This window comes from Procambarus clarkii, chromosome 24 (assembly GCF_040958095.1).
Source record: "Procambarus clarkii isolate CNS0578487 chromosome 24, FALCON_Pclarkii_2.0, whole genome shotgun sequence".
Lineage (NCBI taxonomy): Eukaryota > Metazoa > Arthropoda > Malacostraca > Decapoda > Cambaridae > Procambarus > Procambarus clarkii.
Genome location: NC_091173.1, coordinates 22,620,287 through 22,645,250, shown reverse-complemented (window position 1 = coordinate 22,645,250; position 24,964 = coordinate 22,620,287). Strand labels below are relative to the sequence as shown.

Here is a 24,964-nt window from a genome sequence, read left to right as displayed (position 1 = left end):
CCCGGAGGCTCCCTGGAGCTATCCAGGCTGATATACACTATATTAGTCTGGGGCTTCAGTCACTGAAGTCCTGTTTACCAGAGACCAGAGTCAGAACCTGGCACCCCTCAGAGAGGCACAGGGAGCAATGGCTTAAGGAGACCCCCCCCCCTTGTATTTGGGGGTATTCCTTGTCTGCCATCGACTGGGTTTCGGCACCCAGAAAGGTATGCATCTCAAAACAAACCCCACATGGTAGAAATTGTAAAAACCCAAGACCGAACAGAGAAATAGAACTCTCCAAAAGAAAAAAGGAAACCAGCCAACAAGCAATTGTCATTCACTGCCAGCGTGCAGTTTGTCCGCGCAGCCCTTCCCTCCCCGGAAGGGGAATGGAGAGCCTCAGACCAAGACGCCGACCCCTCACCTCAGTTTGGAGGCTGAATATCCATAAACGAAACTGTCGACTAGAGGGTGGTAGTGTGCCAGGGAGCCTCCGGGGTTCACCTAGAAAATGGTGTTTCGTTACTGTACAGGATCAACTCGAGGACGAGACAACTGGCTGCAACCTGCGACCCAAACCCCACACATGAACAACTGGGACCAGGAACATTTACCAAATAACAGGTGGCCAGGACCCTGTTCGACCTCTACAACCTCTGCACCCGAATGTCAGCCCAGGACATGTTGCCAAACATGTTGCAGTCAAAGTTGCATACTTACGAACGTCATGCAAAACAAGGGTAGACCGCAGGCTGGCTAGATTTAATAGCCCTGCGGGCAACCTGCGAGACCCGAGTGCTGGAATTAGGAAATGAGGGGAATCGGATCAACCCAAAGTGCGTCCATGGTAAGCGCACGGAGAGCTAAACCCCGAGAACTCAGCACAAGAGCCACTTGAACCGACCAGCCCCAATGAGCCTAGGACCGAAGAAACCCCCTGCAGTTCAGACAATGAACCACCAGGGTGCAGTCCAAATGGAACTGGATCATAGAGTCTTGAGTTAGCCGAATCTGCCACAACGAAAGCCACACCGCCACAAATTCTAACACCGTGTTGTGAGCCCAATGGAACCCACTGTTCCTGGCCGACTTGGTGAGCACTGGTCACAAAGCCCCAGCTAAGAGACGAGGCATCCATGAACACAACAAGCGAGGGTCCCGGAAGGCGCCAAGACACCGAACCCCGGAAAACCCGAAGAGTTGTGGCTGTGGTTTTGGTGTTGGGGGGATTTCTCATCTGTGTGCACAATCATGATGAATGGAGATTTTGTGCACTGAGGTGCATGGGACCATGAAGTACAAATTCAGGTGAGACTTTAATCAAGTTATTAGTGTCTAGACTAGGTTATCACCTAGTCTAGACACTGAAATGGCACATATACAATATTGGGTTAGGTTACAAGATCAGGGTAACCTTATTTAGCTTGTAGAAAGCTTACAAGTGAAGCCATCATCTTGGATGTAGTAACAGAGTACTCAGTGTGCTAAATTACGTACATGACTTGAGTTGAAGTGCCTTGGCTGAAACCCAGGGTCAACTTACCAACTAATGATATCATGCAAACTCTGGAAAAAAAATAGGAAAGGAAGCTATGGACATGCTATCCTCTGCTTGGTGAAATCATATAAAGGTTTTGTTATTGGTAGCAAGTCCAGCCAGAGTTGTAAGTGACACAGAGCATCCCAAGCAGGTCCACCACCTCTGACAGACTGTAACAAACCTCATTCGAGGTAGAAACAACATAGTCTTAATCCTTGGGCTGTGCACCTGTTAACCCTTAGACCGCACATATTACCGCGCATATTGGGAGCCTGGTAGTGAAAAATATCCAAATTATGTAAAAATAACTTAAAAATGTTAAACAAATCTCCAACTTATTGGGTTCAGTGTTCTGAAACTTTCATCAAAATATTTTCAGAAATTGATTTTAGACGAATTTTTTTAAAAATAAGAATGTTTTGTTGATAAGGAGAACAGCTCCTAATAACTGGAACTGAAGGATTATGCAGTAATAAAGAGATGCAAGCACCTGTCCAATGCTCAAAAAACCAGCGTTGAATGTAATGAAACGCCATTTTCGGGGTGAGTCCCCGGAGGCTCCCCGGAGCTATCCCAGGCTGATATGCTAATGTCAGACTTTGGCATCAGTCATGTGTATGGAGTTCTTAGGCCTACCGGGGACCACGGCCAGAACCGGGCCCCCTCAGAGAGGCAAGGGGAGCAATGGCCTATAGAAGCCCCCGTGTAGTTGGAAGCATTCTATGTCTGCCATCGACCGGAACAGGCTCCCAGAAAGGTAAGCGCCCCAAAACAAACCCCTATTCTGGTTAAAATTGCTACCAAAAACCGAACTAGTGGATAGAACTCCCCAACCGAAAACAAGCAAACTAGTGTGACGTCACACACCGCCGCGCCGCTGTCTGCACAGCTTCCCCCTCCCCGGGAGGGGGAAGGGGGAGCCCCAGACCCCCCGCGCCGGCTACCCACACCTCAGTTCTTGAGGCTGATGCTATAGGCGATGGTCGTGTGCTCTGGCTCCGGTGTCGCTACTGCACTGTGCTTTGCGTGTGGTGTTGGTTTTGTGGGTGCGAGAGCCAGGAGTTATCTTCAGTACTCGGGCTGCATGCGCCTAGGGCTACCTTCCCTAGGTGCCCTGTAAGTACTGCCCTTGGGGCTTGGGGCCACCTTCCACAGGCTCCTCTGGGTCTGCCTCTGCTGGTCCGTTTTACCTTTCGGTTTTTCGGCCACCTGTTGGGCTCTTGGGTGTTCTGTTCTCCCTTGTTACCGGCAGGTAAGAGGCAGTTTGCACTGGTAGGGGCGCAGGGTGCTGCTCAGCTTGTATTTCCCGACATCGCGGCCGGCTCTGTTCCTTGGGGATCGCTGTCCTCTTGCAGGGTTTTGTTTTTCATTTTGTTTATGCCTGGTGGGGGGTTCTGTCATTTTATTCAGTTTGTTTTTGCTCTTCCACTGTTCTCCTCGGTGGCGCCCCCTGCTAGGTCCCCGTGAGTGTACACGTCCCTGGGGTTCAGCTTTAGAAGTTTGCTTGGTAGTTTTGGGCGCCGGTTTGCAGTACCCTGCCTGGGACTACCTGAGCGCGAGTCCTCTTAAAGTAAACGCTCAGGACCCTGGGAATCCCCTAGGGGGCGCGTGGGTCCGATGGATGTGACCCCTTAGTCCCCACTCGCTGTGTGCGAGTTTGAGGGTTGCTCGGTCCTCTTGTCTCAGGGTGACCCTCATTGTTTTTGCCTCTGCCACGCTGCCTGTTGGGTCAGTGATACTTTCGACCCTGAGTCCTGTGAGTGTTGCTGCTTGCTTGTGACTCAATTTACCCAATCCTCTGATGATTCTATTCGGGTACAGGCGGCGCGTGCGTTGCAGTCTAGGTTTCATCTGTTGCAACGCGCTCGGTTGGTTGCTTCCCCGGATGCCCCGGGGCTGCCCCGCTTTGCTTTTCGAGACCCGGACTTAGGGGTGGGGGTCGCTTCGATCCTGGTTCAGTCCGCACCTCCTCGTCCTTCCCCTTCTGTTCGTTCTGATCCCCCGCCCCTGCTTCCGGCCCCAAAGCGTCTGAGGGTTTCGGGGTCGGAGCAGGGGTTACTTGATCTCGAGACTCGGGCAGCTTCAGGGGTTGCCCCTTCCGGGGAGGCGGCAGAGGCATTCGAGTCTTGTCTCCCGGCCGAAGCTTCAGGGTCTGACCAGTGGGCAACTTCCTCCAGCTTTTCTGGCTGCTCCGTCCTTGTCTTGTGGGGTCGGGGCTTGGGGAGAGGACTCGGCCTCGGGTCCTGTGGTGCAGGACCTCGAGGCTGGGGAGGGGCTGACATGGGGGCCTTGGGCCCCGCTGGACCCCGCCTGGGTTTTTCTTCGCACTGAGCGGGGCTTATTGTTACAAGGAGTGGGGTTTTCTTTTCCCCCCTCTGCGTACGAGTTGGATTTGGTGTCGGCCCCTCCCTGGGTTCGGTTCCGTGTTCCCTCTGGTACGTCGGTTCCGTCCTTCCGGAGGTTTTCGGCTTATCGCATCCAACCTGGTGTGGTGCGAGCGGCCTTTGCAGCTTACCTCCTGCGTGACCCGGATTATGCCTCGGAAATGGATCCGTCCACGTTCAGGTTTGGGACTTCGTTCCCTTTCGGGCTCCGTTACGAGGTTCCGGAGTCGTCCTGGCTAGCAGACTGCCCCTTGTTTGGTCTGGATTCCTGGCATTCCTTCTGTCGTTCCCGCACGCTGGAGTGGCGGGAAGCTTCCACGGTGCTTCAGGTTTTCCTGGGGGGCGAACTTGAGTACCAGAATGAGTGCTTGTTTGCCCCTGCCCTTCCCCGCGATGTGGGCGTTATTCAGCTCCATGTGCAGGTTCCCTCCCTTTTGGCGGCGCTCGTTGCGGAGGACTTGCGCGCCCGGGGCCTTTTGAGTTCGGCCTTGCGGTTCTTTTCCCTCCTGGAGCTGTCTTCGGATTGGCTCATGGAGGATGTGGGGACGCTTGGGTCCGTCCCGGGGTCCGGCACCTTGTCCTCGGCTGCGCGTTCGTCGGCTGCCTTGTTGAAGCTGTTCACGCCGATTTTGCGGGATGCGGTTTCCCTGTTTTATGCTTCCCGTCTCGCGTGTCGGCAGGCGGTGCTGGGTTCCTCCGTGGAATCTGCTTGGGCTCTGGCTCTTAGACGTTCTTCACCTTTTTGTCCTCTCCTGTTTGGGGAGTCGGCCGTGGCGCAGTTTATTCAGGCTGCGTCGGCGGCTTGTCGTCCGATGTCGGACTTGTTGGTTTTCCGGGGGTCCCGGGGTGGGTTCTTCCCGGAAAGGTCGTGCCAGGGCTCGGGGATCCTCTCGTCGTGGTAGGCCTCTGGTGTCAGGTTTGGGGTTGGCTCCTCCTGCGGACCCTCCCTCGTCTGGCCGGCGCGGTGTTCGCGCTGTGTGGGGTTCTGGGTCTCGTAAGGGTCGCCGGCCTTTTCGCGGTTTGCCCCCTTGACGGGGCGATGGGGGGGCGGCTTGCGCTATTCGCCCGCGCCTGGTCCCACGATTCGTGGGCCTTTCGGGTCGTGTCTCACGGCCTGCGGTGGCGTTGGGTGGCCCCTCCCCCCTTTGGGGGGTCGGGGCTGGCGGGGCAGGTTTCTTCCCCTGCGCTCTGTCGAGTCGTCTTGGAGTGGGTACGCTTGGGCGTCGTCGAAACGACGTCATCCCTCAGATGGGTTTCCCGTCTGTTTCCGGTTCCGAAACGGGACTGCGCGGACCTGCGGTTCATTCTGGACTTGTCCCGTCTGAACCCCTGGGTTCATTGCCCCTCCTTTCGGATGACTACGCTGTCTCAGGTTCGGCTCCTCTTGGAGCCAGGAGCTTGGATGGTGTCCCTGGACCTCCAGGACGCTTATTGGCATGTCCCGATTCATCCGCGGTTCAGGGACTGGCTCGGTTTTGTTGTGGGGCGTCTGTGTTACCGCTTTCGTTGTCTCTCGTTCGGGTTGAACCTGGCACCTCGCGTGTTCACGCGCCTTACACGGGTTGTGGTGGCTCGTTTGCGTCTCCTAGGTGTTCGGGTGTTGGCCTACCTCGACGACTGGCTGGTTTGGGCTCCCAGCCAGTCAGCTTGCTTGCTAGCCAGGGATTTGGTTCTTTCCCAGCTCGCCGAGTTCGGGTTCTTGGTGAACTGGAGGAAGTCCCATCTGGTTCCCTCTCAGGTTCGGACTTGGCTGGGTCTCGTTTGGGACTCTCGAACCGCCTCCTTGTCTCTCCTGACTGGGAGCTCAAACCAGCCAGTCGTCGAGGTAGGCCAACACCCGAACTCCTAACAGACGCAGACGGGCCACGACGACTCCGCGTAAGACGTGTGAACATGTGAGGTGCCAGGTTCAACCCGAATGAGCGACAACGAAGCGGTAACCTTAATGCCCAACAACAAAACTCAGCCAGTCCCTGAACACCTGGATGAATTGGGACGTGCCAATAAGTGCCCCGAAGGTCCAGGGACACCATCCAAGAACCCGGCTCCAACAGGAACTGAACTTGAGACAGTGTAGTCATCCGAAAGGAGGGGCAATGAACCCAGGAGTTCAGATGGGACAAGTCCAGAATGGACCTCAGGTTCGCACAGTCCCGTTTCAGCACTGGAAACAGACGGGGAAACCCATCTGAGGGACGACGTAGTTTCGACGACGCCCAAGCGAACCCACTCCAAGACGACTCGACGGAGCGCAGAAGAGGCCTGCCCTGCCAGCCCCGAACCCCCCGCAGGGAGAGGGGCCACCCCAATGCCACCGCAGGCTGAAGGAAACGACCCAAAACGCCCACAAATCGTGGGACCAGGCGCGAGTGAACAGCACAAGCTTTCCCCCCATCGCCCTGTCAACAAGGGGAACCGGACAGGGCCAGCGCCCCTTACGAGACCCAGAACCCCTCACAGGGCGAACACCACGCCGACCAGACGAAGGCGAGCAATAAGGCGGAGCCGAGCCCGAAACTGGCACCCGTGGCCTATTACGACAAGCAAAACCCCGAGCCCTGGTACGACCCCTCTGTGAAGGCCGCCCCCCCCCCCCCCCTCGGGGCCCACAGAGAACCAGAAAGTCAGATATAGGTCGGCAACTGGCCGAAGCACCCTGAATATACTGCGCCACAGCCGAAGGAGCAAAAAGCAGTGAACAAAAGGGCGAAGTCATCCTAAGAGCCAGGGCCCACGCTGATTCCAAAGTGGATGCAAGCACCTCCAGCCGACATGCAAACCGGGATGCGTAAAACAGGGAAAACTGCATCCCGCAAGATCGGCGCAAACAGCTTCAACAAGGCAGCCGACGAGAGAGTCGCCGAGCCCAAGGCGTCGAATCCCGGAACAACCCCATGCATCCCCACATCCACCTCGAGCCAGTCCGAAGAAAGCTCCAGGAGGGAAAAGAAACGTAAGGCCGAAGCCAAAAGGCCCAGAGCACGCAAGTCCTTGGCAACCAGCAAAGCCGAAATGGAGGGGACCAGCACATGGAGCTGCATAACACCAACATCCCAGAGTAGGGCAGGGGCAAACTATCTCTCATTGAGGTGCTCAAGGTTGCCCCCCAGGAAAACCTGAACCACTGTAGATGCCTCGCACCACTCAAGCATGCGGGAATGACAGAAGGAATGCCAAGCATACAAAGCAAACACAGGACAGTCCGCCAGCCAGGACGACTCTGGAACCTCATAATGGACACAGAAAGGGAATGAAGCCCCAAACCTGAGAGATGACGGATCCATCACCGAGGCATAATCCGGGTCACATAGGATGTTAGCCGCCAGGGCTGCCCGCACCGCAGATGGCTGGAAACAGGAAGCTGAAAACCACCAGAAGGACGGAACTGACGCACCCTGGGGAACACGGAACCGAACCCGGGAAGGGGCAGACACCAAATCCAACTCGTACGCAGAGGGGAGGAAAGAGAACCCCACTCCTTGTAACAACAAGCCCCGCTCAGGGGGCATAAAAACCCAGGCGGGGTCCAGCGGGGTCCAAGGCCCCCAAGTCAGTCCCTCCCCAGCCCCCAGGATCCTCCTCCACAGGACCCGGGGTCAAGTTATCCCCCAAAGCACCAGACCCTAAAGAAAAGGCCGGCGCAGCCAAGTAAGCCAGACAGAAGGGGGGCCCACTGGTCAGACCCAGAGGCTTCAGCAGGGAGATCAAACTCGAATGCCTCCGTCGCCACACCAGAAGGGGCATCCCCTGAAACTGCCTGAGACTGCCTGAGTCTCAAGACCATCTAAACCCTGCCCTGACTCCGTAACCCTCAGATGTTCATGGCCGGAAGCACGGGGGTTGGGGGGGGGGGCAGAACAAACCACAACAAGGGAAGGACGAGGGGGCGTGGACTGAACCAAGGTCGAAGCGACCCCCACCCCCAAGTCCGGGTCCCTATTGGCAAAACGGGGCAGCCTTGGGGCATTCGGGTGACCAACCAACCTAGCTCATTACAATAACCTAAAATGCCCGTGCAACGCCTGCGTTGCCTATACCCGTAGAATATCATCATCGTACTGAGTAAAATGAGTCACAAGCAAGCAACAGTACTAGCAGGACTCTGGGTTGAAAGCGTCACTGACCCAACAGGCAGCGTGACAGAGGCAAAAAACGTGAAGGTCATCCTGAGACAAGGGGGACTGAGCAACACTCGAACTTGCACGAAGCGAGGGGGGTAATTCGGAGACATATCCATTGGACCCACGTGACCCCAGGGGTTTCCCAGGGTCCTGAGCATTTACCAACAGGGACTCACGCTCAGGTAATCCCAGGCAGGGTACTGCTAACCGGCGCCAAAAATTACCAATCAACATTAAAGCTGAACCACAGGGACGTGTATACTCATGGGGACCTAGCAGGAGGCACGACCAGAAGAACCGTGCAAAGGTCAGGCACAATAAGGGGTAAGCACGGCAGATCCCCCCACAAGGCAAGAACAAAAAGAAAAACAAAACCCCGGAAGAGGACAACGTACCCCAAGGAACAGAGTCGGCCGCTGTGATTGGTGACAACTAACTTGCCAGCACCCTGCGCCCCGTACCAGTGCAAACTGCCTCTTACCGAAACATAAACAAGGATGACAAAACCCCCAAGAACCCAAAGGACAGCTGAAAAACCAAGCAGTAATACGGCCAGCAGAGGCAGGCCCTGAGGAACTTGTGGAAGGAGGCCCCAAGGGCAGTACTTACAGAGCACCTAGGGACGATAACCCTAGGCATATGCAGCCCGAGTACTGTAGAATAACTCCTGGCTCTCGCACCCCTGGAAGACTGCCACCACACTCAAAGCACAGTGCTGGAAATGCTGGAGCCAAGCACACCTCTGCCTCTAGCATCAGCCTGAGAACTGAAGGGTGGATAGCCGGCGTGAAGGGTCTGGGGCTCCCCCTTTCCCCTCCCGGGGAGGTGGGGATCTGCGCAGACAGCAGCGCGGCTACGTGTGACGTCATGCTCGTTTGCTCGTTTTTTTGGGGGAGTTCTATTCACTTGTTTGGCTTTTGGTAGCAATTTTCACCAAAATAGGGGTTTATTTTGGGACACTTACCTCTCTGGGTGCCTGACCCGGTTGATGGCAGACACAGAATGCTTCCAACCACACGGAGGTTTCTATATGCCATTGTTCCCTTTGCCTCTTCTGAGGGTGCCAGGTTCTGGCCATGGTCCCTGGTAGGCCCACAGAACTCCATACACATGACTGATGCCAAAGTCTGACATTAGCATATCAGCCTAGTAAGCTCCAGGGAGCCGAAGGGGCTCCCCCTACAAAATTGGTAAGTGTTTGTGCAAATTTTAAAAACTTATGTTAAATTATTTTATGTCAAATCATAAATGTATGTATTGCATGGTCTAAGGGGTAATAGCTGGTAACTCCTCGTGTGCTGGAAAAAAATCTAATATTGTTAAAATGGGTTCCCTGGTCAATCTCCGGTGCAGTGAATGCATTGGAGGTTTTCACATCAGATACCAATGGCCTCCTCTTTGTCTGTCTTAGGCCCTTATCATTGGAGACACCTAACTTCTTGTTTTCACATGAACATCAACCTATTGTGCCACACATTCCTACATCTGCTTCACTACTTCTGTCATTGAGGCTATAAATATTTCCTCGTGGCAACAGACAGTTCTATCAATTCACACTAACCTTGGCTCCATCTCAAATAAGTTAAGATCCAGAAACTAACCCACTACCTACAGCAACAATCAAGACACATGCAGCCTTGACAATTCCTCATGACCCACTGACCATTACTTATTACCTACTAATCCACAATAAAGCTTTCATGTAAGCCTTAACACATTTAACACTCAATTATTTCTTACCTTAATGTTAGCTCCAAATATAGATGACATATCTTGTGGAACTTGGAGTTTAGTCATCATCTCTATCAATTCTTCTTCACCGACTAATTCTGCTATGTGGCGGACAGCCTATAAGAATTTATATAGATTTTGTTATAATATTTATTACATAAAAATATTCAATTATTTCTGCACAATAGTAAGTTAAACAGAATTCGAAAAAAAAACAGCGTTGAATGTAATGAAACACCATTTTCTGGGCGAGTCCCAGAGGCTCCCTGGAGCTTACTAGGCTGATATGTTAATGTCAGACTTTGGCATCAGTCATGTGTATGGAGGTCTTATGGACCTACCGGGGACCACGAGCCAGAACCTGGCCCCCTCTAGAGAGGCAAGGGGAGCAATGGCCTATAGAAACCCCCGTGTAATTGGAAGCATTCTATGTCTCCCATCGACCGGGTTAGGCACCCAGAAAGGTAGGCGTCCCAAAACAAACCCCTATTCTGGTGAAAATTGCAACCAAAAGTCTTACTAGTGAACGACAGAACTCCCCAAACAAAAATGAGGAAAGTAGTATGACATCATCCGTCGTCGCGCCGCTGTCTGCGCAGCCCCAGACCTACCGCGCTGGCGATCCACACTCCAGTTCTGAGGCTGGATGTCAAAAAGTCATGCGAGAAAAACGCCGACCGGAGGGAGGGAAGGATGCCGGGGAGCCTCCGGGACTCACCCAGAAAATGGCATTTCATTACATCCAACGCTGGTTTTCTGGGGAAAGCCCCTACGGATCCCCGGAGCTAACTATCCACAGAGGAAAAGAATAGGGACTTACCCGGGAGGTGGTTGCCGCTCACTCCTCAACCCGAAGTCGAGACAACTGGCTGCATCCGCCAACCCAAAGCGACATAGGCTCGACCGGGCCCAGGAACGTTTACGAGGTAACGAGCAGCCAGGACCCTGTTCGACTGCCAAAATCCCCGCGCCCAAATGTCAGCCCAAAACATGTTGCCAAAGACAGCGGCAAGAGCCGCGAACTTGCGGACGTCATGGGCACAGGGATAGATCGCAGGCTGGCTAGCTTTAATAACCCTGCGGACGACCTGGGAGACCTGCACCCTCGAACAAGGAAGAAGGGAAACTGGATCAACCCAAAGCGCATCCACGGACACAGAAGCCGTGGCACGCAAATAACGGCGGAGAGCTGCAACCGGACACAAAACATGATGCACCCCCGGCCGAACCAACCAAGCATCAACAACCCAAGGGCCCCTCCGGGATGCAGCAGTCTCATTCTTCGCCAGAAAAGAAGGAGAAGACCGCAGATGAACAAACCGATCACCTCGACCGAAGGAGCAGAAACCTCTGCGCCGGAGGAGAGCACAAAGCTCACCCACCCGATCCCCAGACGCCAATGCCAACAGGAAAAGAGCCTTCAAAAAACAATCAGGAACCGATGGGGCCACAACAAAATGAGGAGAAGAAAGAAAAGAGAGCACTTTGTCCAAAGACCAGGATGGCTCTGGCGGCGCATGAACAGGCCGGAGGTGAAACAACGCCCGAGACAGCTTGCGAAACAGTGCAGACGTGACATCAAAATCAAAAGCAAGCTGAAGCGGCTCCGCCAGCGCCGCACAATACGAGGCAACAGTGTTAGGCATAAGAAGACGGTCCTGGAACAACCAAGAGAGAAAGAACACCACCACCCTAACAGAAAGCGAAGTACAACAACGAAGACGTAAGAAAAACCAGAACCGAAAAAATAAGAACCGCCAGGAAACTTCATACTGCCGCCGAGACGAAGCCCGCAGGTTGGATGGACACTAATAAGGAAGCCACCTGAGCACCATAGAAATTATGATAAACTCGAGTCAAAAATACCTTACGCGAAGACTCGAGGAGGAGATCAAACCAGCCACGTGACGTACCGGGCTGATCTGCTGGAAGAGGCGGAGCTGCGGAAAAACCTCCGGGTTCGGACGCCGAGCAAGCAGCGCCTGAAACCATGGCTGGGCCGGCCACCACGGAGCCAAGAGGACAACTCTCCCCTGGTAAGTCTCCAAGCGAGTCAGGACGCAAAGTAACAGTGGAACTGGGAAAAAGAGGTACAGGAACCCCCACCTCGACCAGTCCTGCCGGAAGGCATTGACCCCGACGGCCTCGCAGTCGGGGAAGGGCACCACATACAGGGAAAGGTGCCACAACCAATCTGAAGCGAAGAGGTCCACCTTGGGGCACCCAAACGTCTGGCAAAGCCAACAGAAGGAGTCGGCATCGACCGTCCATTCCGTGGAAGGGAACGAAACGAGACAGGCCATCGGCCAAGACGTTGGACACTCTCCGCAAGTGAACTGCCTGGAGAGCCAAACCCTGAGAACTCAGCTGACAAGTCACCCAAAGCGACCGGCACCAAAGAGCCAAGGACTGCAACAAACCCCCCTGGTTCAGACAATGAACCACCGAGAAGCAGTCCGAATGGAGCCGGATCGTCGACCCGTGGGCGACTTGAAGCCTCCGAAGAGCAAACCACACTGCCGCGAACTCCCGCACAGTGCTGTGGGCTCGACAGAAGGACGAACCCAACCGTCCCTGGCCGGCTAGGTAAGCACTGGTCACAAAGCCCCAGCCGAGAGATGACGTGTCCATGAACACATCGAGCGAGGTCTCGGGCTAAGCGCCAAGGCACCGAACCCCGAAAAACCCGAAGAGGAAGCCGGTGACGCAGCAATCGACGCAAAGCCCACGAGGTCCAAACCCAGGGATCGCGAGAGAGGCAGAAGGGACGTACCCAAAGGAATCAGAACAGGCAACGAAGCCAAACCCGACCCGGAGGGTAGACCAGCGTCGCAACGTTCAGGCTCCTGCACATACTCTCGGTCAACTGACGGATGACCCGGGAGCCCCCAGAAATAGGAGCATGCTGGAACGCAGTCGCAGGAGAGACTCCAGAGGAAGAGACAAGGAAGCGGTCTGAGAGTCCCACACAAGGCCCAGACAGGTCCGAACCTGGGAGGGAACCAGATGGGACTTCCTCCAGTCCACCAAGAACCCGAACCCGGTGAGCTGAGAAAGAACCAAATCCCTGGCCAGCAGACAAATCCCTGGTTTGGGCTTCCAGCCCAAACCAGCCAGTTGTCGAGGTAGGCCAACACCCGAACACCTAATAGACGCAGATGGGCCACCACGACCCGCATGAGACGTTTGAACACGCGAGGTGCCAGGTTCAACCCGAACGAGAGACTATGAAAGAGGTAAGCACGAAGCCCCACAACAAAACCGAGCCAGTCCCTGAACCCCGATAAATCGGGACGTGCCAATAAGCGTCCCGGAGGTCCAGGAACACCATCCAAGCGCCCGGCCCCAATAGGAGCCGAACCTGGGACAGAGTAGTCATCCAAAAGTAGGGGCAATAAACCCAGGGGTATAGACAGGGACAAGTCCAAAATGAACCGCAGGTTCGCGCAGTCCTATTTCGGGACCAGAAACAGACGGGAAACCCATCTGAGGGACGTCGTCGTTTCGAAGACACCCAAGCGAACCCACTCCAAGATGACCCGACAGAGCGCAGGGATAGAAGCCTGCCCCGCCAACCCCAAACCTCCTGAAGGAGGGGGGGCCACCCAATACCACTGGAGGCCGCACAAAACGACCCGAAATGCTCACGAATCATCGGACCAGGCGTGAGCGAACAGCTCAAGTCTTCCCATCATCGCCCCATTAATGGGGCAAACCTCGAAAGGGCTGATGCCCCTAACGAGACCCAGAACCTCGCACAGAGCGAACACCGTGCCGACCAGATGAAGGTGGGTCCGAAGGAGGAGCTGAACACAAACCCGACACCAGTGTTCTACCACGACGAGAGGATCTTGGTTATCTTGAGTTACCCCGAGGAACCCCGAGCCTTGGCACGACCCTTCCAGGAAGGCCCACAACGGACCCCGGATAACCAGCAAGTCCGACATAGGACAGCAAGAAGCCAAAGCAGCCTGAATATACTGCGCAACAACTGAAGCCTCAAACAGGAGGCTTCAGTTGTTGAAGGGCGAAGACATTTTAAGAGCCAAGGCCCAAGCAGATTCCACAGAGGCAAGCTCCGTCTGCCGACACTCGAGCCATGAAGCATAAAACAGAGCGACCGCATCCCACAAGATCGGCACGAAAAGCTTCAGCAAGGCAGCCTACGAGTGAGCCGCTGAGGTCAAGGTGCCAGAACCAGGAACAGCCCCAAGCGCCTCCTCATCCTCCATGAGCCAATCCAAAGACAGCTCTAGGAGGGAAAAGAAATGCAAGACTGAAGCCAAAAGACCCTGGGCGCGCAAGTTTTGAGCCACCTGCCCCGCTGAAAGGGAGGGAACTTGCACATGGAGCTGAACGACACCAACATCCTATGGAAGGGCAGGAGCAAGCAAGCACTCATTAGGTCGCACACCCAGGAAAACCTACAGTACCGTCGAAGCCTCCCGCCACTCAAGCACGCGGGAACGGCAAAAGAAGTGCCAGGCCTCCAAGGTAAAGACAAGACAGTCTGCCAGCCAGGACAACTCCAAAACCTCGTAACGGAGCCAGAAAGGGAACGAAGTCCCAAACCTGAAAGCCGAGGAATCCATTGCCGAGGCAGAATCCGGGTCACGCAGGAGGCTTGCTGCCAGAGCCGCCCGCACTGCAGCAGGTTGGATGCTGCAGTGCGGCAACCTCCGGAAAGACGGAACCGAAGAACCCGGGGGAACACGGAACCGAACCAGGAGAGGGGCAGACACCAAGTCCAACTAGTACACAGAGGGGGGGAAAAGAAAACCCCACCCCTTATAGCAGTAAGCCCCACTCATAGGGCAGAAAAACTCAGGCAGGGTCCAATGGGGCTCAAGGCCCCCAAGTCAGTCCCCTCCCCAGCCCCAAAGTCCTCCTCCGCAGGACCCGGGGCCAAGTCTTCCCCCCAAGCACCGACCCCACCGGACAAGGCCGGCGCAGCCGTAGAAGCTGGACAGAAGGGGGCCCACTGGTCAGACCCAGAGGCTTCGGCCCGGGGACTAGACTCGAATGCCTCTGTCGCCACACTGGAAGGGGCATCCCCGAGGCTGCCCGAGTCTCAAGACCAACTAACTCCTGCCCCGACTCTGAAACCCTCAGACGTTTTGGGGCAGGAAGCAGGGGAGGGGGACAAGAACGAACAACAGGAGGGGAAGGACGAGGAGGTGCGGACTGAACTAGGGTCGAGGCGACCCCCACCCCCAAGTCTGAGTCCCTATAAGCAAAACGGGGCAGCCACGGGGCATGCGGGTGAGCAACCAACCTAGCGTGTTGCAACAAATGAAACCTAGAATGCAACGCCTGCGCAGCCTGTACCCGAAGATCATCCGCATATTAGGTAAATTGAGTCACCAGCAAGCAGCAAAACTCACAGGACTCCGGGTCAAAAGTGTCACCGACCCAACAGAAGCAGCGTGACGGAGGCACAAACAGTGAGAGCCCTGAGACAAGGGGACCGAACAACCCTCAAACTTGCATGAAGCGAGGGGGGACTCCGGGGTCGCATCCATCGGACCCATGCGTCCCCTAGGGGATTCCCAGGGTCCTGAGCATTTACTATAAGAGGACTTGCGCTCAGGTAAGTCCAGGCAGGGTAATGCTAACCAGCGCCCAAAACTACCAAACAAACTGTCAACAGTTGAACCCCAGGGATGTGTACACTCACGGGGACCAAGCAGGAAGCACCACCAAGAACCAGGAGGAGGCCAAACACCAGTAGCAAGTAGGGCAGAACCCCCTACCAAGGAAAAAACAAAAAGAAAAACAAAACCCCGCAAGAGGACAACGTACCCCAAGGAACAGAGCCGGCCGCTGTGATAGGTGACAACAAGCTGCACAGTACCCTGCGCCCCTTACCAGTGCAACACTGCCTCCTACCCTAAGGTAATCTCCGTCGCGTCCGTCGCATCCGGCCTCGACGCCAACGTCGTACCTGGCCCTGCTTGATACCTGCTTGATGGGGTTCTGGGAGTTCTTTTACTCCCCAAGCCCGGCCTGAGGCCAGGCTCGACTTGTGAGAGTTTGGTCTACCAGGCTGTTGCTTGGAGCGGCCCGCAGGCCCACATACCCACCACAGCCCGGCTGATCTGGAACTTCTCTTAGAAAACAGTCCAGTTTTCTCTTGAAGATGTCCACGGTTGTTCCGGCAATATTTCTTATAGTTGCTGGAAGGACGTTGAACAACCGTGGACCTCTGATGTTTATACAGTGTTCTCTGATTGTGCCTACGGCACCTCTGCTCTTCACTGGTTCAATCTTGCATTTTCTTCCATATCGTTCACTCCAGTATGTTGTTATTTTACTGTGTAGATTTGGGACCTGGCCCTCCAGTATTTTCCATGTGTATATTATTTGGTATCTCTTTCGTCTCCTTTCTAGAGAGTACATTTGGAGAGCTTTGAGACGATCCCAATAATTTAGGTGTTTTATCTCGTCTATACGTGCCGTATATGTTCTCTGTATTCCCTCTACTTCAGCAATCTCTCCTGCTCTGAAGGGGGAAAGTAAGTACTGAGCAGTACTCGAGACGGGACAACACAAGTGACTTGAAGAGTACAACCATTGTGGTGGGATCCCTGGATTTGAAAGTTCTCGCAATCCATCCAATCATTTTTCTGGCTGACGCAATATTTGCTTGGTTATGCTCCCTAAACGTTAGATCGTCGTACATCATTATTCCCAAATCCTTGACATGCTGTTTTTCTACTATGGGAAGATTCGATTGTGTTTTGTACCCTGTATTATGTTTCAGATCCTCATTTTTGCCGTACCTGAGTACCTGAAATTTATCACTGTTAAACATCATGTTATTTTCTGCTGCCCAATCGAAAACTTTGTTGACATCTGCTTGTAATTTTTCAATGTCTTCAGTAGAGGTAATTTTCATGCTGAATTTTGTGTCATCTGCGAAGGATGACACGAAGCTGTGACGTGTATTTTTGTCTATATCTGATATGAGAATAAGGAACAGCAGTGGTGCAAGGACTGTACCTTGAGGTACAGAGCTTTTAACATTGCTTGGACTCGATTTTATTTGATTGACTGTTACTCTTTGTGTTCTGTTCGACAGGAAATTGAGTATCCAGCGTCCTACTTTTCCAGTTATTCCCATTGACCTCATTTTGTGAGCTATCACCCCATGGTCACATTTGTCGAACGCCTTTGCAAAGTCTGTGTATACAACATCTGCATTTTGCTTTTCTTCTAGAGCTTCTGTGATTTTGTCATAGTGGTTGAGTAACTGTGACAGACAGGATATTCCCGCTCTAAATCCATGTTGTCCTGGGTTGAGCAACTCATTGTTTTCCATAAAACTAGAAATTTGATTCCTAATCACTCTTTCAAACACTTTTATTATGTGTGATGTTAGTGCAACTGGCCTATAATTTTTTGCCAAGGCTTTACTCCCCACCCCCCTCCTTGTGCAGTGGAGCTATATCTGCAGATTTAACTCCCCTGTATCCAGGCTCTTTCTCCATATTACGCTGCATGCTCTCGCCACTGGTACTTTACATTTCTTTATGAATATTGAATTCCATGAGTCGGGCCCAGGAGCTGAGTGCATAGGCATATTGTCAATTTCTCTTTCAAAGTCTTCCGAGTTTGTGGTAATATCCATTATATTATCTGCAGCTTGAATGTCATTCATAAAGAAGCTGTCTGGGTCATCAACTTTCATGTTGTTTATTGATGTGCTAAACATAGCCTCATACTGGCTTCTTAGAATTTCACTAATCTCTTTGTTATCCTCTGTGTACGTACCTTCATTTGTAATTAACGGTCCAATACTGGCCGAGGTTTTTTATTTTGATTTTGCATATGTGAAAAAATATTTCGGATTTTTCTTTATCTCTTGTATCGCTTTCTGTTCCAATTCCATTTCCTCAGACTCATATGATCGCTTCAACGTTTGTTCTATTTCTTTGATCTCCCTGCTTAGGCTTATTTTCCTTGCTTGTGATAGTTGTGTCTGCCGAAACATTTCCGATATTTTTTTCCTTTTCCTGTACAGTCATCTGCGTTCTCTTTCTAGAGTGGTCCTCGTTCTGCCCCTCCTCACAGGCACGTGCTTCAAGTAGACCTTGTAAGCTTCAGCTGTCAGTTGAGCTATTCCTTGTGTGGGAGTTTTGTCGCTTAAGACCGTCTCCCATTGAATGGTTGCAAGGTCTACATTTATTTTTTCCCAGTCGATCCTCTTATTGTTGAAATTGAATTGATTGAATATTCCTTCTCGCTTGTTGGGTCTCTTAGACCTACTACCGTTATTTATGCTAGTTCACACTTCAATGAGCTTATGGTCTGAGTATGAAGTCTCTGAGATTGTAATGTCTCTGATTAGTTCATCATTGTTTGTGAATAACAAGTCTAGTGTGTTTTCATTCCCAGTTGGTTCTCTAATCTGTTGATTGAGCGAGAATTTGTCACAGAATCTCAAAAGTTCTCTAACCTGTGGTTGGTTATTTCCCGGGTCATTCCCTGCTATGATATTTGTGTTTGTCATTCTCCATCTTAGACTCGGTAAATTGAAATCTCCAAGGAAGATAATATCTGGAGCTGGGTTTGCTAGGTTATCAAGTATGTTCTCCATTTTGTGCATCGCATCCCACAGGATCGGCATAAACAGCTTCAGCAGTGCAGATGACGCACGCACCGCCGAGACCAAAGCACCAGACCCAAGAACAACCCCAAGCGCCTCCACATCCTCCTCAAGCCAATCCAAAGACAGCTCCAGGAAGGAGGATGCACCGCATCCCACAGGATCGGCATAAACAGCTTCAGCAGTGCAGATGACGCACGCACCGCCGAGACCAAGGCACCAGACCCAAGAACAACCCCAAGCGCCTCCACATCCTCCTCAAACCAATCCAAAGACAGCTCCAGGAAAGAAAAGAACCGCAAGACCGAAGCCAGCAGGTCACGAGCGCGCAAGTCCTCAGCCACTAGTGCAGCCGAAAGGGAGGGAACCTGCACAGGAAGCAGAATCACGCCAACATCCCGCTGAAGGGCAGGGGCAAACAAACATGCATTGAGGTGCTCAAATTCGCCCCCCAGGTAAACCTGAACCACCGTCAATGCCTTTGCCACTCAAGCATGCGGGTACGACAGAAAGTACTCAAAGCATCCAATGACAACACAGGGCAGTCTGCTAGTCAGGATGACTCCAGAACCTCATAAAGAATCCAGTTTAGAGACAAAGACCCAAACCTGAATGAAGAAGGATACATTATAGAAGCATAATCCGGGTCGCACAGGAGGTAAGCTGCAATGGCCGCCCACACCTCAGTTGGCGAGACGCTGGAAGCCGAAAACCTCTGGAAGGATGGAACCAACGGACCCAAAGGGACACGGAACTGAGCCCCAGGGAGAACCCGACGCCAAATCCAACTCGTACGCAGAGGGGGGAAAAGAAAACCCCGACTCCTTGTAACAGTAAGCCCGGCTCGAATGGTAGGAAAACCCAGGCGGGGTTCAATGTAGCCCAAGGCCCCCAAGTCAGCCCCTCCCCAACTCCGGGAACCTCTATACCAGGACCCGGGGCCGAGTCGTCCTCCAAAGCCCCAGCCTCACAAGAAAAAGCCGAGGCAGCCGGAAAGGCAGGAAAGAAGGGGGGCCCACTGGTCAAACCCCTGTCAGCCACGGCTGGAAGAACTGATTCGAATGCCTCCGTGCCCTTCCCCCCCCCCCCCCAACGAAGAGGGGCGATGAAGGCATTCAAGTCAGTTCTTCCAGCCTTGGCGATGGCTGACCCTCTTGAAATTGCCCGAGTCTCAAAACTGTCTAAACCCTGCCCCGACCCCAAAGCCCTCTGATGCTTCGGAGCGGGAAGCAGAGTAAGTAGGGGAGGGGGGGGTGGTGCCCAGAATGAACCACAGCAGGGGAAGAACAAGGGAGTGCGGACTGAACCAAGATCGAAGCAACCAACACCCCCAAATCCGGGTCCCCATAGGCAAAATGGGGCCGCCTCAGGACTTCCGGGGTAGCAATCAACAAAGTGCTTTGCAGCAACCTAAATCTAGCATGCAATGCCTGAGCCACCTGCACCTGTATAAAGTGATAAGTGAACTGGGTGAACTGAGTCACAAACAAGCAACAATTCTCACAGGACTCTGGGTCAAAGGTGTCACCGACCCAACAGGCAGCATGATGGAGGCAAAAACAGTGAGAGTCACCCTGAGACAAGGGGGACAGAGCAACCCTCAAACTTGCATAAGGCGAGATAGGACCCAGGGATTACATCCACGGGATCCCTTGCGCTCCCGCGGGGTTTTCCAAGGGCCCTTAGACTAGTATTACTAAGGGTAAGTCCAGGCAGGGTACTGCGAACTGGCGCCCAAGTCTACCAATCAAAACTGCTAAAAACTGAACCCCTGCGACGTGTCCACTCACGGGGACCTAGCAAAGGGTACCACCCAGAAACACAGATATATAAAACCTAAGTCAGACAGGGGGCAACAAACCAAAAGGCAGACCCTCCCACCAGGCAGGAAAGCAAAACAAAAGAAAAACCCTGCGAGAGCACAACGTACCCAGGTGGAACAGAGCCGGCAGCTGTAATAGGTGATAACTAGCTGTGCAGTACCCTGTGTCCCTACCAGTGTGAACTACCCCTTACCTAAGGTAAACAAGGGAGGAAAACCTCCCCAGCACACTCAGGACTCTCAATTACCGAGCAGTAAAGGACCAACAGAGATGGACCCAAAGTGACTTGTGGAAGATAACCCCAAGCCCCAAGGGCAGTACTTACAGGACACTTAGGGAAGGGAACCCTAAACGAATGCAGCTCAAGTACCAGTGAAGATTACTCCCAGCTCATGCACCACCCTGAAGACAGCACTAGACACAAGGCACAGCACTGAGACAAGAAACAGTAGCGGGAGTCACACAACAAAGCCTCAAACACATCAGTTGAGAACTGGAGGTGTGGATCACCGGCACGAGTGGTCTGGGACTCCCCATTTCCCCTCCCAGAGAGGGGGAAGCTGTGCAGATGGTGGTGCGGCAATGTGGTGACATCATGCTTGTTTGCATGTTTTTTTGGGGGGGAAGTTCTGTCCACTCGTTTGACTTTTTAGTAGTACAGTACAACCTCGATTCAACGTACTATATGGGACCAACCCCAGTTCGTTGGAGCGTTGGATTCGTTGCAAGAGGTGACCTTCAAGAGGCGTTTGTGTCAGTGTCTTTTTTTTTTTCTTGTACACAATAAAAATGCATTATCATATTACATACTGGTTGATACCTGGTACCTGGTTGATGGGGTACTGGGAGTTCTTCTACTCCCCAAGCCCGGCCCGAGGCCAGGCTTGACTTGTGAGAGTTTGGTCCACCAGGCTGTTGCGTGGAGCGGCCCACAGGCCCACATACCCACCACAGCCCGTTGATGTCCACGGTTGTACTGTACCTATATATTACTTCTCTACTAAAAAATACTGTAATTCATAAATTTACCTTACTGTTGGAGTTATGTCCATCTTGAAGTTTCAAGAAGTTGTGAATGCTCTACAGTAAATACATGCTGTAGTGCATTATGACGTCAGCACTGTGTTGATAAAAAGTAGTTTTGCTGTATGTTGAGTATTACAATACAGTTTATGAAAACTATTGTACACAAAAATTACTGCAACTTTAATTTTAATTTTAATACTGTGTACACACTTAAATTTAACACTTGTTCTAACTGTTCACGCCGCACACGATGTATTTAGATGTTTGCATCAGCTTTGCTGGTGCTCGCTGCTGCTGTGGGTTCAGCTGCTTCTGAGCTGGTGCTGGCTGCTGTTGTACCAGTGCTGGGTACAACTGTGCTCGTGATGGATACGACTGTTGTACCAGTGCTGGGTACGGCTGTTCTCGTGCTGTGTACGGCTGTTCTCGTGCTGTGTACGGCTGTTCTCGTGCTGTGTACGGCTGTTCTCGTACTTGGTATGGCTGTTCTCTTGCTGGGTACGGTTGTTCTCGTGCTGGGTACGGCTGTTCTCGTGCTGGGTACGGCTGTTCTCGTGCTGGGTACGGCTGTTCTCGTGCTGGGTACGGCTGTTCTCGTGCTGGGTACGGCTGTTCTTGTGCTGGGTACGGCTGTTCTCGTGCTGGGTACGGCTGTTCTCGTGCTGGGTACGGCTGTGCTCGTGCTGGGTATGGCTGTTCTCGTGCTGGGTACGGCTGTTCTCGTGCTGGGTACGGCTGTTCTCGTGCTGGGTACGGCTGTGCTCGTGCTGGGTACGGCTGTTCTCGTGCTGGTTGATTTTCTGCTACTAGTTTTTGCAAAATATTGCTTCATTTTTTATCTTAATAAGGCACTATTACTAAGCCCCTGAGACCTTTTTTTTATAACCAAAGATCTGTAGTAAAAAAATGGTAAATTCCACGATTATTCTTCCACCGGCGGATAAATACCGTATGTCAATCGCAGACAAAGCTGCGATAGCTCTTATTATTATGATAATAAAAGCTATAAAAAATACTTATTTTGGAACCGATTTATTGATTTTATTATTTCGAAGCCGTAGGTCACTGAACTGTGGCGACGAAATCGAACAAAACACACCTGGTGTTGTATTTGATTTCCAGTAACAAATTTCTCTCAAATATTCGATTTACATCAAATTATATATTTTGGGTTACATATTTAGTTTAGCAACATTATTACGGTAATAAGAGCTATAAAAAATACTTACTTTGGAACTGATTTATTAATTTTATTATTTTGAAGCCGTAGATCACTGAACTGTTGTGACGAAATCGAACACAACAAGCATGGTGTTGTGTGGACATGGATTAGACCTGTCCACTCGTGCTGGAGTTGTGCCGCCAATAACGTGAATAATTTCTCAAATAGCAGATATCTATCATATTACAGTATATTTTTGGTTTTATTTAGTTTAATTAGGATAATAAAGAGTTATTAAAACCCCAGTTTTAGAAATGATTTATTAATGTGAAACGTTCAAAGTCATGGGTCACTGAACTATGACGACACAGACGAAAGTGAGTGAACAGTACAGTACTGTACAGTATTCTATTATCTGTCCACCCTCACTCATCTTGTTTCATCACAGAAAATGTATATAAGAAGATTTCAACATATTAGCTAGCTATTCACGCTTCAGCCTTTAAATTAATTTACAAAGATACGTGTGCCACAAATCGGTGAACGAAAATCATTGAAACTCAGTCATTCACTTGTGTGGATGACTCTGGCTGGTGTTTGGTTAATATGCAGCATTTCTTGTATGGACCATTTTGGCTGGTGTTTGGTTCACTTGTTGTGTGGTCCACTTGTGTGATCAAACTTATCTTATGAAGGAATTATTAATAGTAATCTGTGATAGAATGAGAGTTTTCCACCACTCTGTGAACTCTGTCCCAACATCGTAAGCTTGTGGTCCACTTGTGTGGTCCAATTTGTCATATGAAGGAATTATTAATTGTAATCTGTGATGGTATGGTAAGGTTTTCTACCACTGTGAACTCTGTCCCATCATCATAAGCTTGTGAACCACTTGTGGACCACTTGTGTGGTCCACTTGTGTGGTCCACTTCTGTGATCGAACTTGTCATATGAAGGAATTAATCACTGTAATCTGTGATAGAATGGGAAAGTTTTCCACCAGTTTGTGAACTCTGTCTCGACGTCGTAAGCAAATCTGAACATCCCCCACTTCGGCGAACCATTGTTTGTCGAACCGGGTGAGTAAATCCGGCCTGATAAGTGTGCGAACTAGCCAGAGATTCGTTGAATCGGGGTACACTGAATCGAGGTTATACTGCAGTTTCAACCAGAATAAGGGTTTGTATTGGGATGCTTACCTTTCTGGGTGCTTGACCCGGTCAGTGGCAGACATAATGCTCCAAATCACATGTGCAATTCTGTGGGCCATTGCTCCTTGCACCTCTCTGAGGGGACCAGGTTCTGGCTCGTGGTCCCCGGTAGACCTCAGAACTCCATTCACACTGACTGATGCCAAAGTCTAATAGTTTCATATCAGCCTGGATAAGCTCTGGGGAGCCAAAGGGGGCTTCCCTAGAAAAGAGGCGTTGACAGAGCAAGCGTCGGAGAGAGAGGTCTGTTCCGCCCGAGCTGTCAGGCGGGAGTTGCCACAAAGATATTATTACCTAATTATTTCAATGTCTCTGATTGATTTGTTCTTATTTTTTTTGCAGTAATATTATTCAATAGTGTGTAGTGTGATATATTTATATAATAAAATGTGTGACCCATCGCTATACTCAAAAGTATGGTGTGCATATTAGTGATTCAATTATGTTCATAAAACAATAAACAAACAGCTTTGCTGTTATTACACTATATACACAGGTTATATATAAGTATCTACATGTTTTGTTCACCATAACGAACCACTAAGTTGGTATTGGGAGGCAAAAAGCAACGAGGAGTGGCCACCACACACCAGCCAGCCACTCACCACCACTCCTTCCCTCAACAACACCTCAATCACCTACATTCTCCTCCCACCATACTGTTTTTGTTTTTCTTCACTATTTACAGATGTTACATATAAGTATCTCCATGCTTTGTTCACCCATAACTGTACAACTAAGCTGGTATGGTGAGTTCAGGGAATAAGAGACGTCGCTACACACACAGCTGGCGGCTGCTCCCTCACTGGTTCAAGGCCAGATGCATTAACATTACTCCATCAACAATACTGTTTGTGGTGTTATTACACTATATACACACACATTATATATAAGTACCTACATGTTTTATTCACCATAACTGCACAACTAAGCTGGTATGGTTCCCAAAGAGCATAGTGGCCACCCTCTACACAGCTAAACAAGTCATGTAGACGACGCCATCTCCGTCACCCAAATGGCTCCTCCCAACATAATCCTTTTGCTGTTATTACACTAATATACACGTTATATATAAGTATCTACATTTGTGCTCACCATAGAGAACCACTGAGCTGTTATGGTGAGTGCAGACAGTAACAGGTGACCACACAGAGTAAGCAGACGACGCTATCTCTCTCCCTCCCTCAGCAATACTCCTCCCACCATACAGCACAGTGCTAATTATCACAACAATCCTGCTATTATCAGAATCCTGGTCATTTTTATCACGGTCAGGGGTCTTCTGTAATACTATCATCACTAATAATACCAGTTACATAAATATTTGGACATTTTTAGGCGATGCTGTGGTCACAAGCTGAACAGCAGTGCTGTTA

At 51.4% G+C, this 24,964-nt stretch overlaps 1 protein-coding gene across 1 annotated transcript in view; it reads right to left on the bottom strand.

The window, feature by feature from the left end:
- Positions 1 to 24,964, bottom strand: part of obe (activating signal cointegrator 1 complex subunit obelus) — a 565,443-nt gene that overhangs the window by 504,601 nt on the left and 35,878 nt on the right. Inside the window, exon 6 of the mRNA XM_069330748.1 lies at positions 9,768 to 9,875. Coding sequence (XP_069186849.1) covers positions 9,768 to 9,875 — 108 coding nt within the window. The remainder of the gene's footprint in view (positions 1 to 9,767; positions 9,876 to 24,964) is intronic.